This window comes from Schistocerca serialis, chromosome 9 (assembly GCF_023864345.2).
Source record: "Schistocerca serialis cubense isolate TAMUIC-IGC-003099 chromosome 9, iqSchSeri2.2, whole genome shotgun sequence".
Lineage (NCBI taxonomy): Eukaryota > Metazoa > Arthropoda > Insecta > Orthoptera > Acrididae > Schistocerca > Schistocerca serialis.
In genome coordinates, this window is record NC_064646.1 from 148,002,986 (window position 1) to 148,020,542 (window position 17,557).

At 41.3% G+C, this 17,557-nt stretch overlaps 1 protein-coding gene across 1 annotated transcript in view; it reads right to left on the reverse strand.

Annotated features, from left to right (window-relative positions):
- The window catches only part of LOC126419087 (polymerase delta-interacting protein 2), a 60,097-nt gene that overhangs the window by 11,852 nt on the left and 30,688 nt on the right, over window positions 1-17,557 (reverse strand). The window contains exons 4-5 of the mRNA XM_050086176.1: window positions 10,095-10,272; window positions 1,881-2,044 (exon numbers count right to left, since the gene is read on the reverse strand). Of these exons, the coding sequence (XP_049942133.1) occupies window positions 1,881-2,044; window positions 10,095-10,272 (342 nt within the window). The remainder of the gene's footprint in view (window positions 1-1,880; window positions 2,045-10,094; window positions 10,273-17,557) is intronic.

The window sequence follows — 17,557 nt, forward strand, 5'->3', positions numbered from 1 at the left end:
GACAGAGATTACTGCTTAATCATCATGCACAAATTAATAAGAGTGACAAGCTAAATGCATTGTATGTAACAGATATGGGGGGGGAGAGAGAGAGAGAGAGAGAGAGAGAGAGAGAGAGAGAGAGAGAGAGAGGGGGGGGGGGGCCTTGAAAAATAGATGGGAAAGACACTGAAAGATGTAAAGAATTAAAACAGAGTGAAGAGAAGAGTACTTATTGTGAAGAAATGCTGAGATGGAAGAAATTAACATAACAGAATGTATTAATCAGCTACTTCGACAGGTCCGTGACTTCCTAAAATCATGCCCTAAAACAAGATCCATCCTGTCTGAAACTTTGCCCACCACACCTAGAATAGTTTTTCATCGCCCTCCCAATCTCCGCAGTATTTTTGTCAGATCCTATGCTGCTTCTGCACCCATCTCCCAACCCTATGGGTCCTACCCCTGAAACCGTCCTCACTGCAAGACTTGCCCTATGCACCCTCCTACCACCACCTATAGCAGTCCTGTAGCTGGCCTGTGAAATGACACGTCATACACCAACTGTTATGTAAACACTGTTTGGCCTTTTAGATCGGCATGACTACCACCAAATTATCAATTAGGACGAATGGGCATAGGTAGAGGGTGTATACAAGCAACACGCAATATTCTGTAGCAGAGCATGCTCTACAACATGACAATTGTGACCTTAGTGCCTGTTCCACCACACACACCACCTGGATCCTTCCCCCAGACACCAGTTTCTCAGAACTACACAGGTGGGAACTAGTGTTACAACATTTCCTTGGTTCTTGCTACCCACCTGGCCTTAATTTACATTAATTTCTTCGATATCAGCATTTCTGCTCTTCACTCCATTTTAGTTTTCTATTTCTACGTCTTTCATTGTTTTACCCGTCTATTTTTCACCCCCCCCCCCCCCTTCCACCTCTGTCATGTACAATGCACTCAGCTTGTCACTCTTATTAACTCATGCAAGATGTTTAAGCAGTAATCTCTGTTCTGCATATTACCCTATCTTTCATGTTTAAGCTCTCAGGTTTTCAAATTTTGTCCGATGCAGTTTCCAACACTCAGTCTTTCCTTCTCATCCCGTGTGGTAAGTCTTCCCTGACCTGAGGTTCTGGGCGACTTTTCCAAAATCTACCCCTTCCCCTAAACCTCTCCAGTCCTTTTCCTTCACCCTCTTCCTCCCCCTTCGACCCCTCTGCCTGAAGGAGGAGCCACTGGCTCCTAAAGCTTGCCTAGTTACAATCTTCTTTTATGCTTGTGTTCTGCCACTGCCTGGTGAGTAGATTTTATATCTGTCCAATTGAAGGTAATAATAAAATTGATTTTTAATCTTACATGGATCTATAAGCAGGTGTGAAGGACAATGATTGAGCCCGTTGGAGGCTAGCATTCATTTAGCCACCATCATGTATACAGTATTTAAGATAGCCCATGTTAAGTGGCTTCTCTCCATTGCTGTTGGTTAGTTCTCACTTAACTATCAAAATGTGCATTATTCACTTTGTGTAAGTCAGTCAATTCATTAACATCTTGTAATCACACCATCTATTGATGTGCCCCAACCAGCCAGTCAAATCTTACTACACTACCACTAGTAAACTGTCATACTGTAACAGCCCACTTGTTTTATGTGCTAAAATTAATGCTTGTAACAAAACTGATTATCATACAATGGGATTTATTATAAATAAACAAGTAGAAATCTAAAGTTAATTACTGCAGTGTGGCATACATTATTTGGTAAACGTCTAAATTGTTTTCACTGTGAGTGTCAGTGCAGCTACCAAATGCAGTCTACCAGGTGGAGCATTGCTATGGCGTCTTATTGAACTTTGTTATCAACAATGTCATTTACAGTTACTTACCCAATAAACAGAAGCAGTCTGAAATTCTCTAGAACCCATATAGAAAGGTATGACTGTCACACGAACATTTTCTGTTGTTTCCTTGTGAACATCCGACAATTCAAGCCATGGATGATTTTTTCTTTGCCATGCATCTAAAGTTTCTAGTCCTACAAATGGAGGATCTGAAACATGACCAGCAATAACCCTGTAACATCATTCATCAATATACTATTATAAAAATTTCATTACAGAAAGTGCACACTGTCCCTGAATTATCATTCACCTTTGAATTAATCAAAGCAAAGAACACAAACTACTGTTGTTAGCTACATAAACTGCAAAATAAATAATCCTTTTTATTGAAACCCAACCTACAGCCTCTAATTTTTAATATGAAAACAGGATAACAGGGTAAGTAATATGCAAGTTCATAAAGTATTGTTAGAATAATGTCTCAATAATAATAATGACCCAAACAACAAAAATTATTGAATTTTACTCCTTAGTTGTATTTGTTGCTAAAGATAAATTTACCAGGACATGAGTACAGAAATTCCATCTTTCAAGTGGCTTCAACCAAATGTATAGTTATCTACTTTATACAAGTATTTTCACACTGATCTAGAAGATAATTCTACTTCTATAAAGCAACGAGTATTGAAAGTATAAAATGCACTACAGTAGGGAATGGTGAAAGTGATGGCTGAATGGGCAAGTAATGAAGGTTACACACACAATTTCCTGACTGTTCATAGGAACACAAGTGAACAGAGTGACTGCACAGTAACATACTAATACCATAGATTAGGACTGCTACTGCATTCCAGTACTCATGACGTAGAGGCATCCCCTAGTCATGGCATATATCTAGAGACAATATCTGGGTTAGGTTGTTTCGGGAAGGAGACCAGACAGCGAGGTCATCAGTCTCATCGGATTAGGGAAGGACGGAGAAGGAAGTCGGCCGTGCCCTTTCAAAGGAACCATCCTGGCATTTGTCTGGAGCGATTTAGGGAAATCATAGAAAACTGAAATCAGGATGGTCGGACGCATGATTGAACCGTCGTCCTCCCGAATGAGAGTCCAGTGTGCTAGCCACTGCGCCACCTCGCTCGGTGAACAATATCTGACTGATGTTTACACAATTCACTTATTCTGTACACTTATCGCAATGGAAAATTCTATATATTTATAAAACTGCAGATAAAATAATGAACAGCCAAGGTGGAAACAATAACAAAAATTCTTAGAATGTAGCAACATTAACCCAAAACAACAAAAAAGCACATAATATGTACATATGCACAAAAAACTAAATATCTATATTTTTAAAAAGATAACAATTGAAAATGGTCACTGCAGAAAAGGCAAATAGGTTACACGAGTGGCAAAAAAGTGCAGTTAGCAGCTTTGTGAATCAAATACATAATGGTACATACACCAAGGCATTTTATATGAATCTATGTGCCAGCTGCTTCCTTCAAATACTACCTGGGCAGCAGCCACAGTAGAAATGACACTGTGGCAGCTGTTTCACGGATGAGCTACAGAGTTCTGATTCGCAATTCCAAGAGAAGGGAATATGAGAGGTAGGTGGACCAATCTTCTTCTGGGCACCTCTTCTGCTGCTTCCAAATAATGAACATGTCTCCTCATGACGACACAATGTGTAATACAAATCCATCTGTGAAAACTGTCTGATTACACTGTTTAAACAATGGAAAATCAGTGATTAGAATTTTATGGCCCGCCTATTCAAAGGCATTGCTGAAGTCATAAATTATATGAACAGGGTGAATTTTGCAGCTTAGTTCCACTACTAACCTTTATCAAAATAATATATGTCGACTTTCTCTGTAAAGTATACTTAATGAAAATCAAAATAAGGGGCAGCTAACTCTTTATGCTGTCAAAAATGAATAACATTTTGCACAGCATCACCTTCCCAAAATGTAAGATTTGAAGTAGTGAAAATTATCTATGATTAGATATGTATACACTGAAAATATCACAAATTCAGTGAAGAATTGTCAGAAGACAATGCCTAATGTGATTAACAATTTATGGGAACTGAAAAATGTTCACGTAGGCAATTTACAATGCAAGTCTAATGGTGACATTTCACGAACAATGCAGGCCTGTGGGCATGATGTCACTCAGACAAGCATTGTTAAAGTTTTGAAAAGTACCTATTTCTGAGCATACTAGTAACTTCACCAAACTGACAAATTGCAAAAGTTGGTAGATTTAATTCATCTGAAGTGCATGTACAATCCATTTGGGGAAAATTATGAATCAAATAAACAGTTATTTCATTACATCTAATGTTCATTATCTAGTGTGAAAAGAACATGAGCGTTGATCAGACATGCACAGGTCACTATATGGATGTCACATTAAATAGCAATGAAGAGGTATGAATTATGATTATCTATAAATGGTGAATCACAGCTCATCGAAAAGAGACTGTGAGGAGCAGTATACAGGTATGAAGAACTTGCCAAGTAACAACCTATACAGGTATCTGCAGTCTTACAGGTACTTATGACACCTCACCTCAGATGAAGGCTGAATGAGCCTACAAGTGGTTCACAGCTAAAGTTTATGCAGTTACAAACAAGGAATAATGACCCGGCATCAGAAGTAGATATAGTCATATATTGAATGGCACACAGTTTCTGTAATTCCTCTGGGTCCAGCTGGATAACAAGTTTAAATCATGGCAAAACATGGGAAAACTAATCAAAATGTTCAGCTTTGCCTGTTGTCCCCTAAGAGGCCTCTGTCATTGTGTCAATCTGAAGACAACAATGGTGGCTAATTTCGTATATTTTCACTCCCTGTGTGGGAGTGAATTCTGTGGAATTATCTTTCAGGACACTGCACCCGAAGTAAAAGTGCTTAGTCAGCACAAGTGAACAGTAAGAATATTGTGTAAAGCAGATAACCATACATCTTGCTGAAGCCTTTTAAAGGATCTTCGATTTCTTACATTTACTTCTCAATAAATTTACTCCTTAATGGGTTTTGTAACTGACAAAAAACCTTTTCAGCTGAACTTATATGTACACAATCACAATAAAAGACACAAAAAAGTCTTCATATAGACTTTGCCTCCTTGTCTACAGTTCACTTAAGAACTGAATTATATGATCGGGTGCAACTGTGTTCAAAATTCTCCCTCCAACCTATATAACAGAATTAATGACCTCACTAGTCACTCCTCCTACAAAGTAACTGAATATTTAGATATAAGTCATTCTGAAGATGCCTGCCAAGGATAGACTAGCATGGGGAGTTATCTCAAACTAGTCTTTGGTCTGAAGATCAGCAGCACATTAAAAAAAAATTGGATACTTTCTGTTGTTGTTTAAAGTAGTACAACTAGATAATTCTGCCCACAAGTCTAATAAGTAAAACTGTGGATTTCCATTAAACATGCCAGATATTTTTTTCATAACTTCTATATCACTCGTCTCTGTCATTTGATGTTCTGTGTAAGGAAGACGATAGATACCAGTTCTTTTACAAAAACTATACACATCATCTTGAAACAGAAGGACACAAATATTGCTATAATGTGTATTGATTACAATGAAAGGGCAGTACATTCTAAGATAGCAGGCATCAGCATCAAATGAGATGCAAGCCACTGTCATTAGCATCATTAGTGTCAACAGGACAGCGTGGAACTACATTATAGTTACCTGTGATAACACGGACATTCTTTTTATGCAGCAGAGGATCATTTTTCAAACAATGGAAAATCCAGGATGAAGTAATGATGATCTTATGGAAAGAATAGATTACTATTCACCATACAGAGAAGACATTTAATTGCACACCAGCAAAACAAAAAGACTGCTACACATTTGAGCTTTGGACCACAAGGCCTTCTTCTAAGGTAGAAGAGGCGCGCACACGCATGCGCGCGAGCACACACAACCAATGTGTCCAGTGGCTGACGCGACAGTGTATAGAGCAACTGCACCTGATGGTGGGGGTATGGAGGAGGCTGGGGTGGGGAGGGGGAGGGATAACAGGATAGGAATGGAGAAGGTGTAGAGCTGCTTGTGGGAGCATGCCGGCACATGATGGGGGCAGGGTAGGGCCCCTAAGTGCAGTCGGGAACTTTGAGGGAAGGAGAGAAGTGAGGGTGGAGGCTAGTGGGTGTGTTGGTGGTGTAGAAGGCTGTGATCTTGGAATGGGAGCAGGGAGGGAACAGCACTTGAGGGACACAGACTAGTGAACGTCCAGGCCGGGGGTGTTACAAGAGCATAGAATATACTGCAGGGAAAGTTCCCACCTGCACAATTCAGAAAAGATTGTGTCAGTAGGAAGGATTCATATAACACATGCTGTGAAGCAGTCACTGATGTGAAGACTTCTGTGTTAGGCAGCATGCTCAGCAACTCGGTGGTGCAGCTGTCTCTTAGCCACAGTTTGGCAGTGGCCACTCATGTGGACGGACAGATTGTCTGTTGTCATGCCTACACAGAAAGCAGCACAATGGTTGCAGCTTTTGTAGATCACCTGATTGCTTTCAAAGGTGGCCCTGCGTTTGATGGGATACGAGGTGCCTGTGACAAGACTGGAATAGCTAGTGAGGGGAGGTTGTATGGCACAGCTGGTACATCTATATCTATTGCAGGGATATGAGCCATGAGGCAAGGAGTTGGAAGCAGGGGTGAAATAAGGGTTGACGAGGATCAAGAATATTGCAAAGGTTCAGTGGACAGCGGAATACCACTGTGGGAGGGATGGGTGGATGTTTTTGTTGTGGTCTTCAGTCCTGAGACTGGTTTGATGCAGCTCTCCATGCTAGTCTATCTTGTGCAAGCTGCTTCATCTCTCAGTACCTACTGCAACCTACATCCTTCTGAATCTGCTTGGTGTATTCATCTCTTGGTCTCCCTCTACGATTTTTACACTCCACGCTGACCTCCAATACTAAACTGGTGATCCCTTGATACCTCAGAACATGTCCTACCAATCGATCCCTTCTTCTAGTCAAGTTGTGCCACAAACTTCTCTTCTCCCCAATCCTATTCAATACCTCCTCATTAGTTATGTGATCTACCCACCTAATCCTCAGCATTTTTCTGTAGCACCACATTTTGAAAGTTTTTATTCTCTTCTTGTCCAAAGTATTTATTGTCCATGTTTCACTTCCATACATGGCTACACTCCATACAAATATTTTCAGAAACGACTTCCTGACACTTAAATCTATACTCAATGTTACCAAATTTCTCTTCTTCAGAAACACTTTCCTTGCCATTGCCAGTCTACATTTTATACCCTCTCTACTTCGACCATCATCAGTTATTTTGCTCCCCAAATAACAAAACTCTTTTACTACTTTAAGCGTCTCATTTCCTAATCTAACTCCCTCAGCACCACCCGACTTAATTCAACTACATTCCATTATCCTTGTTTTGCTTTTGTTGATGTTCACCTTATGTCCTCCTTTCAAGACACTGTCCATTCTGTTCAACTGCTCTTCCAAGTCCTTTGCTGTCTCTGACAGAATTACAATGTCATCGGCGAACCTCAAAGTTTTTATTTCGTCTCACTGGATTTTAATACCTACTCCGAATTTTTCTTTTGTTTCCTTTACTGCTTGCTCAATATACAGATTGAATAACATCGGGGATAGGCTACAACCCTGCCTCAGTCCCTTCCCAACCACTGCTACCCTTTCATGTCCCTCGACTTTTATAACTGCCATCTGGTTTCTGTACAAATTGTAAATAGCCTTTCGCCCCCTGTATTTTACCCCTGCCACCTTCAGAATTTGAAAGAGAGTATTCAAGTCAACATTGTCAATAGCTTTCTGTAAGTCTACAAATGCTAGAAACATAGGTTTGTCTTTCCTTAATCTATTTTCTAAGATAAGTCATAGGGTCAGTATTGCCTCACGTGTTCCAATATTTCTACGGAATCCAAACTGATCTTCCTCGAGGTCGGCTTCTACCAGTCTTTCCATTCGTCTGTAAAGAATTTGCGTTAGTATTTTGCAGCTGTGACTTATTAAACTGATAGTTCGGTAATTTTCACATCTGTCAACACCTGCTTTCTTTGGGATTGGAATTATTATATTCTTCTTGAAATCTGAGGGTATTTCGCCTATCTCTTACATCTTGCTCACCAGATGGTAGAGTTTTGTCAGGACTGGCTCTCCCAAGGCTGTCAGTAGTTCTAATGGAATGTTGTCTACTCCCGGGGCCTTGTTTCGACTCAGGTCTTTCAGTACTCCGTCAAACTCTTCACGCAGTATCGTATCTCCCATTTCATCTTCATCTACATCCTCTTCTATTTCCATAATATCGTCCTCAAGAACATCACCCCTGTATAGACCCTCTATATACTCCTTCCACCTTTCTGCTTTCCCTTCTTTGCTTAGAACTGGGTTTCTATCTGAGCTCTTGATATTCATACAAGTCGTTCTCTTATCTCCAAAGGTCTCTTTAATTTTCCTGTAGGCAGTATCTATCTTACTCCTTGTGAGAAAAGCCTCTACATACTTACATTTATCCTCTAGCCATCCCTTACTACATTTTTATATTTTCTCCTTTCATCAATTAAATTCAATATTTCTTCTTTTACCCAAGGATTTCTACTAGCCCTTGTCTTTTCACCTACTTGATCCTCTGCTGCCTTCACTACTTCATCTCTCAAAGCTACCCATTCTTCTTCTACTGCATTTCTTTCCACCATTCTTGTCAATTGTTCCCTAATGCTCTCCCTGGCAGTTTCTTCAACTTTAATCTACAGTTCATAACCAACAGATTGTGGTCAGAGTCCATGTGCCCCTGGAAATGTCTTAAAATTTAAAACCTGGCTCCTAAATCTATCTCTAACCATTATATAATCTATCTGATACCTTCTAGTATCTCCAGGCTGCTTCGATGTATACAACCTTCTTTCATGATTCTTGAACCAAGTTGAGTGGATAGTAGCCCTTATTTCGGGACATGACAAGATGTAGTTGAAACCCTGACAGACAATGTGATTCAGTTGTTCCAGTCCTGGTCAGTGCTCAGTTATGAGGTGAGTGCTCCTTTGTGGCTGAACACTGAGTACGTGGGAGGTGGCAAATGAGTAGAGTGACAAGGCACAGAAGATCTGTTTTTGTACAAAGCTGGGAGGGTAATTTCAGTCTGTGAAGGTCTCAGTGAAACCCTTTGTATATTTGGCTAGGCTGTATGGAAGGGGCTTCTTGGTGTGAAATGGGACGCAGCCAAAAAAGTGGAGGTACTGCTGATAGTTTGTAGGTTTGATATGGATGGAGGTACTAATGTAGCCATCCTTAAGGTGGAGGTCAACGTTGAGGAGGTGGCTTGTTGGGCTGAGGAGGACCACATGAAGTGAATGGGGGAGAAGGTTTAGAGGTTCTGGAGGCAAGTAGATAGCGTTCCCTTACCCTAAGTCAAGAACACAAAGTGTTATCAATGAATCTGAATCAGGAGAGGAGTTTGGCATTCTGAGTGGTTAAGAAGAATTCCTCCAGATGGCATTATTTCCATTTATCTCCAGTGTCAGTAACCTAAAAACTGAAAATAAAAATAAATGATTTCCACATAGGAACTCACGTTACCGTTCGGTACTCTTTCCATTGCCTGGAAGCTATGCTAACCTAAACGGCTCAAGCTTCAACCGAGCTGTCAAAAATGCTATTTTTTTCTAAACTCTGTGCCCTCTGGAGCTCCCACTTCTGTCATTTTCATTTCTGGTCAACCCCTGTTTCGAAATCTGTGAAGAGTAGATATGGTCCCCTTGTAAGTTAAAAAAAAGAAACAACAGATTAATGTTCTCTAGCACGTTCTCAATGAAATTTGATTTATATATAAAACTGGAATGATCTAAGTGTTCATGTAGTCTGATGGTATCAGCTTAACCAGAACACAGTAACTCACAACTCAAACAACAAATCAAATAATAATATATAGTGTGTCACATGTCACTTTTGTAAAAACAGCAAGCTTACACGAGTTTAATCATTGGTTGCAAAATTTAACACGATCTTAATTTATAATAAAGGCAAGTTGCAGTTGCTTTTAAGAGTCAAGAAAGGTATTATTTTAAACCATTATTGTTTACCATAATGGAACAGTGCATTTCAAAAACTAGCATTCCATCTCAATGCCAGAACCTGTACAAGTGCAACCAGAAACAATGTAATACTTCAAACAGACCTTCAAACTTATTCACATAATTAATATAATTTACCTCTGTCTGGCACATGAGACAAGAATTTGTCCACCAGTTCATGATGCAGTGGCTGCTTTTCAGTAGTTGTATATGGCAGTACATCCTCATGGGCTACATAGTCCAAGCCTGGTATAGCATACAAGCTACGACTGCTGTCTTGGTTACCAAGAAACGTAACTGCCTCTGTTTGTGCTCGCTGAAACAAACCAGTGACATATTATTAAACTGAAAATAAACCATGTCTGTGAACTCAAATGACAATCTGTTACCAATTCACAATCATAACCAACTAAACAGTGAGCCAACTGTATCTGCAAACATTGCTCCACTATAATGACAATAAAGTCTTAATAAAAACACATTAACTGACACCTGTGGGCTAGATCATAAAGTACTGGGGCTTTCTTGACCTTGGAATTTCTTCCTTTGGGACTAGTAAGCCTTACAGAGAAAAGCAAGCACAGGGAAGTAATGCATAATGGAAAGTTTCAGATGTGTGACAGCAGTTAATGGGACCATTTGGTGCACCATGTGTCACCCTGTTTACAATAACCAAAACTGATTAAGTCTATCAAAAATCTGTTGTTATAACCAAAATGCTGAAATACAGAAGCATTGAAAAAAGTAGAGGCATTAGACCTGCAGCTGTCAAAAGATAGTAATATAGCTTAAGTATAAAGAAGCAAATTATGTCATTTTTGTGATTTTACAAAGCTCAACAAATTGGAAACCTTGTAGATGATCAGACTGTGTGATTATTATTTGTATCATGGTCAGACTGTGTGATTATTATTTGTATTTATCATGTGAAACAGCCATAAACATCAATTTACTTGACAGGCTAAATGCACACAGCAAATTTCCTATACCAATCTGCAAGAATTATTTTTAAATTAACACATTTTAAAAAATCCTTACTTTTAGTGAATTAGTATGTCTTCTTATCTAACTTCTGAGAAGATACTAAATACTGCATCATCACTAATTGTTATATGGCATAGGTTACAAGCAAATTTTAAGGATGGGGAAATTGCACTCATTCACATAATAATTGAGATCAATGAGACCCAAAACAAATATCAAAATGGTGAACAAATTTGCAATTTGAAGTTAAATTATATACACCCAAGTTTTACATGTGCAAGTTCAGTTTTGAGAGCCATGTGACTCCAAATTGGGGATGCCTGTACACATCGTCACATACATTTTACAGCTGTGGATTTTGTGTGGTCAGGGAGCTATTTCTTAAATGTTTGCCTCTATAGATGCTGCATGCTGCTATGCTTAGAAGTACAGAATGACACTTGGAAAAACACAGGCACTGGGAACCTGCTAGAGATTATTCAGTGAGAAAAATAATCACATGCAAGAGGTTTTGTTGTCTGTTGTTCAACATAATCCTCAATGATCCCAACACATGGGAATTTGCATAGGAGAGCAAAAGCTGTCGCATTGCTTTATGAATGCTGAATTTTAACAGAAAACAGAATTATATTAACACCAATCACCCTCAATAATCAAGTCACTGGTCTCCACAACATACAGTTTTAGACTATAATGAATCTTCCTTGGATACATCAGATGGATTTCAGAGAAAGTATGGTATAAATGCTCCGTGTGGCACTTCATCAGTTCCAGTTGCTTTCACAGGCATCCGACTCTTGCACACACTTGTAGCATACATTCCTACCATAGCTGGAAACTGTCCCACTGCAGAATGTGACTACAACATGACAGAGCCTATCGCATTTGGCAGTGGCAATTTGCAGTAATCCACAGGCTGCATTTTCTGGCAAATGGATAAAGAGAGAAAATTTTCTCTGGATCCTGTTGGAGGTGCCAGATGTTGCATACTTTTAATCATCTGTGTTGCGTTCCACATCACTACCCCACCCAGGTAGTCTGCCGCTCTGGTATGGGGGTGTATCAGTGTAGCCTAAATCTAGGTGAAGCCAAGAGTGGTGAGCATTACAGCAGGGATCCACAGATATCACCAGTGCCAGTTCCACTGCTTTTCCATGCCTTCTCATGGGCACCAATCGGGCAATGTACCCCCTGGAGCGACCAACAAGCAAGTCGTAGGTTATCAACATCGGTCTCAGCCATCGAGCAGATTAGTTGTAACAATACATGTGGCTTTGTAACTGATGGCCCAGCAAGTCAGCTGCAGCAACAGTGTTCATCAAGGATGTATCAACTAAGCAGTCCAGAGTCAGCACTTAGCAGCAGTCTGAAGCAAGAAGTCACCATTCTAGAAGCAGCGGTCTATAGTAAACATCTCACAAGGATAGGAAATGCCACCGCTCTTAGTGGTAATTGGTAATGGACATAGTCTCTGGACAGGTTTTTATTTCTGGAAGTGATTGTAATGTTCTGCCAGTTATCAGCATGGACAGATTCATGTACATGTCTAACCTGGAACATATGTTTTGGTTTACATGTGTGTTGCAATGAATAAGCATTCAATTACACTATATTAATTATGTACTGGTGTTCCAGAATCCAGTCACAACTGAGGTTATCACTGACATAAGTGATGGGATGCCGTTTACCATGCCCCTTAATTGCATATCGTAGTATTTGTGGCCTACTGTCCCAGCTCCACAACATATGACATGACAAAAATGACCCTTCTCAGGGCCAAATAAACAAATCAGCCTTTGGAAATGAATATGCAACCTAACCTCAGGCTAGGTAACGTGCAATGATGACGATTAATGATGTCAGAAAGCCTATAACCCCAGCCCCTTTATTGTCAGCTACTTTGTTTCTTATTGTCCTTCACTCTGCCCCCCCCCCCCCCCCCCACACACACACAAAAAGCGTGTAATAAAATCATCCTTCAATTACTGTCAGTTTTACTGAGAGAAAGAGGGGATATTACATTCAATGGAAACATCAGCTGATACCAAAACAACATTTACTGTTAACTGAGTGTTTCTATAAGAATTACAAAATTTGAAAACAGTTACCTGCCAATCATTTCAAAGCACGATATTTACAATGTACACCCACAATGCCCAAGATATAATAGAAGTTGTGTGATTTATCATTACAAATCCTATTCATTCAGTTCTGCATTATCCTACTATGTTGGAAGGAATGCCGGTGACTCATTTATTCCATTAACACATGTATCCTTTCAAAGCATTAGAATTTAAGTTCTGTGATAATAAATGGAGTCTTGTTTGGCCAAATTATGTACTGTCATTCAACAAAAGAAAAAAACAGAAAACAAGGAAACAATTTGAGATAGCTAAATTCTTTATGGATGTCACTTTGTTAAAATAGCATGAGTTTTCAATTTTAACAGACACTTTTAATACACACTACCAGAGACAGATCATTACCATAAAATAATATAAGCAGACTGCGTTTTTCAGATAACGCTGACTGACACTCTATTAAAACATTAGTTTAGTGTTCTAACAATGGAAAATCTGGGATGGAATAACAACATACAAAAGATTGTCGAACAGTCCACCGGTGTACTGCTGGCACGCAGTGTCCATGGGCACCATATGTCAGCGATTACAACATGTCACTGTCATCAGGTGTGCTGATGAACTGAGCTCCTGAGGACGTGCAGCCAACTAATATCCCCTGCCCTCAGGAACCTTTTACTCCACAGTCCACACCCGCAGCCACGGTGACTTTAGCATTCTACGTCTAAATCTACATACATACTCCGCAATCCACCATACGGTGCGTGGCGGAGGGTACCTCGTACCACAACTAGCATCTTCTCTCCCTGTTCCACTCCCAAACAGAACGAGGGAAAAATGACTGCCTACACGCCTCTGTACGAGCCCTAATCTCTCTTATCTTATCTTATCTTTGTGGTCTTTCCACGAAATGTAAGTTGGTGGCAGTAAAATTGTACTGCAGTCAGCCTCAAATGCTGGTTCTCTAAATTTCCTCAGTAGCAATTCAAGTAAAGAACGCCTCCTTTCCTCTAGAGACTCCCACGCGAGTTCCTGAAGCATTTGCCATAACACTCGCGTGGTGATCAAACCTACCAGTAACAAATCTAGCAGCCTGCCTCTGAATTGCTTCTATGTCCTCCCTCCATCCGACTTGATAGGGATCCCAAACGCTCGAGCAGTACTCAAGAATAGGTCATATTAGAGTTTTATAAGCGGTCTCCTCTACAGATGAACCACATCTTCCCAAAATTCTACCAATGAACTGAAGACGACTATCCACTTTCCACACAACTACCATTACATGCTTGTCCCACTTCATATCGCTCTGCAATGTTACGCCCAAATATTTAATCGACGGGACTGTGTCAAGCACTACACTACTAATGGAGTATTCAAACATTACAGGATTCTTTTTCCTATTCATCTGCATTAATTTACATTTATCTATATTTAGAGTTAGCTGCCATTCTTTACACCAATCACAAATCCTGTACAAGTCATCTTGTATCCTCCTACAGTCACTCAATGACGACACCTTCCCGTATACCACAGCATCATCAGCAAACACCCGCACATTGCTATCCACCCTATCCAAAAGATAATTTATGTAGATAGAAAACAACAGCAGACCTACCACACTTCTTGGGGCACTCCAGATTATACCCTCACCTCCGATGAACACTCACCATCAAGGACAACGTACTGGATTCTATTATTTAAGAAGTCTTCGAGCCACTCACATACTTGGGAACCAATCCCATATGCCCGTACCTTAGTTAGGAGTCTGCAGTGGGGCACCGAGTCAAACGCTTTCCGAAAGTCAAGGAATATGGCACCCGTCTGATACCTTTCATCCATGGTTCGCAAGATATAATGTGAAAAAAGGACGAGTTGCGTTTCACAGGAGCGATGCTTTCTAAAGCCGTGCTGATGATCGGACAGCAACTTCTCTGTCTCAAGGAAATTCATTTCATTCAAACTGAGAATATGTTCGAGAATCCTGCAACAAACCGATGTTAAGGATATTTATCTGTAATTTTGAGGATCTGTACTTCTACCCTTCTTATATACAGGCGTCCCCTGCGCTTTTTTCCAGTCGTTCGGGACTTTAAGTTGGGCAAGAGATTCATGATAAATGCAAGCTAAGTAAGGAGCCAATGCAGTAAATTAGTCTCTGTAAAACCGAGTTGGAATCCCATCAGGGCCTGGTGATTTATTTATTTTCAACCCATTCAGCTGCTTCACAACCCCAGGGATGTCTATCACTAAGTCCTCCATACGGGAATCTGTACGAGACTCAAACGGCGGTATGTTTGTACGATCCTCCTGCGTGAAAGATTTCTCAAATGCTAAATTTAAAATTTCAGCTTTCATTTTGCTGTCTTCCGTTGCCAGGCCAGATTGATCAGTGAGTGACTGGATGGAAGCCTTCGACCCGCTTACCGATTTTACATAAGACCAGAATTTCCTTGGGTTTTCAGCAAGATCTTTTGCTAAGGTATGACGGTGGTAGTGGTTGAATGCTTTGCGCATCGCTCTTTTTACAGCAGCACGAATCTCTACTAACTTTTGCCTGTCCTCATTCTCCCAATCTTTCTTGTACCGCGAATGCAACTGCCTTTGCTTCCTGAGAATTCTCCAAATTGCGCTGTTAAATCACGGTAGGTCTTTTCCATCCGTAACCCATTTTTTCGGCACATTTTTGTCCAATGCGTAATTTACAATGTGTTTAAAATTTGCCCACAATTCTTCCACGACCATTGTACCAGAAGTAAATGAAGTCGATTCATTTACTAAGTGGGATGCTAAAAACTGCTTATCTGCTCTTTCTAGTAAGAATATTCTCCTAGCCTTCTTGACTGACTTTTTAACTTTCGCAACCATAGTCATAGTGACAACATCATGATCACTAATCCCTGTCTCAATACTGACACCGTCGATGAGGTCTGGTCTGTTCGTGGCTACCAGATCTAAAATATTTCCATTACGCGTTGGCTGTCGATTTAGCTGCTCAAGACAGTTTTCGGATAATGTGTTCAAAAGTAATTCACACGATAGTTTGTCTGTACCACCTGTAATGAATCCATAGACATCCCAGTCTATACTAGGTAGGTTGAAGTCGCCTCCGACTAATATAGCATGATCCGAGTACTTCTGCGATACAGAGTGTAGACTGCCTTTGAATGATTCTAGAACTGTCACGGTGGAACCTGGTGGCCGGTAATAACACCCCACAATTAACTTAATTTCTCCTAGTCCTCTTAAACGTGTCCAGATAACTTCACAATCACACACTACTTCGACCTCAGTAGACACAATATTTTTGTCAACTGCAATGAAGACACCACCTCCTACAGTGTCTAATCTGTCTTTCCGATACATATTCCAACCCTCACTAAATATTTCAGAACTTCCAATCTCAGGGTTCAGCCAGGCCTCAGTCCCGAGAATAATTTGTGCGCCACTCGCTTCCTGGAGGGCAGTAAATTCAGGAACTTTATTCCGAACACTCTGAGAATTTACTGCTAATATCTTGATAGCTGAAGAGCCTTTACACTGAGCGCATCCTGATTCCCTGCCTGCACGTCGACTGGTGAGTGTTCATCAGGACACCTCGCACTACTGCCTAGCCTAAAAAAAAAAACCATGTGCAGGCCACAAGTACTCTGCTACCCGAGTAGCCGCTTCCTTTGTGTAGTGTACCCATGACCTGTCTAGGGGCGTCCTACAATTCCCCACCCAATAGTGTAAGTCTAGAAATCTGCAGCCAAGACCGACACAGAGTCGACGAAGCCTCTGGTTGAGACCCTCCACTCGGCTCCAAACCAAAGGACCCCGATCCACGCTGGGAACAATGCTGCAAATAGAGAGCTCTGCTTGCACCCCGCGTGCGAGGCCAGCAGTCTTCACCAAATCTGCGAGCTGCCTGTACGAACTGAGGATCGCCTCAGAACCCAAGCGACAGGCATCACTGGTGCTGACATGAGCAACTACTTGCAGACGACTGCACCCCGTACGCTCAATAGCCGCAGGCAAGGCCGCCTCCACATCTAAGATGAGGCCCCCCTGGCAAACAAACCGAGTGCATGTTTGATTTCTTTCCAGCCTGAACGCTATTTCCCTAAGGGGCTCCATCACCCGCCTAACGTTGGAGCTCCCAATAACCAGCAAGCCTTTGCCCCCGTGTGCCTGCTCGGGCCCTGCTGAAGGAGTGGCCACCTGCCCACTGACAAGGCGAACGGGCGAGGCCAGCCGGACAGCCTCCACATTGACCCTCCGCCTCGAGTGACGCGAAAGCGTTGCAGTCCGCCACTCACCCTGAGGTGAGGGCGGCCCCAACGCGCCGGGTACATTAGAAGGTGCCTCGGCAGCTGAGTCAGCGGACGCAGCAAGTGACACCTGGGGTGTTGCTAGCGACGCGCCAGACCCTCCGCCGTCGCTGCACCTCGAGGCAGCAGCCTGAAGGTGGCCAACCGCACGCTGAGCTGCTTGTGAACCGCGGCCAGCTCCTCCTGCGCCCGCACACAGCATGCACACACCCTATCCATCCTACTG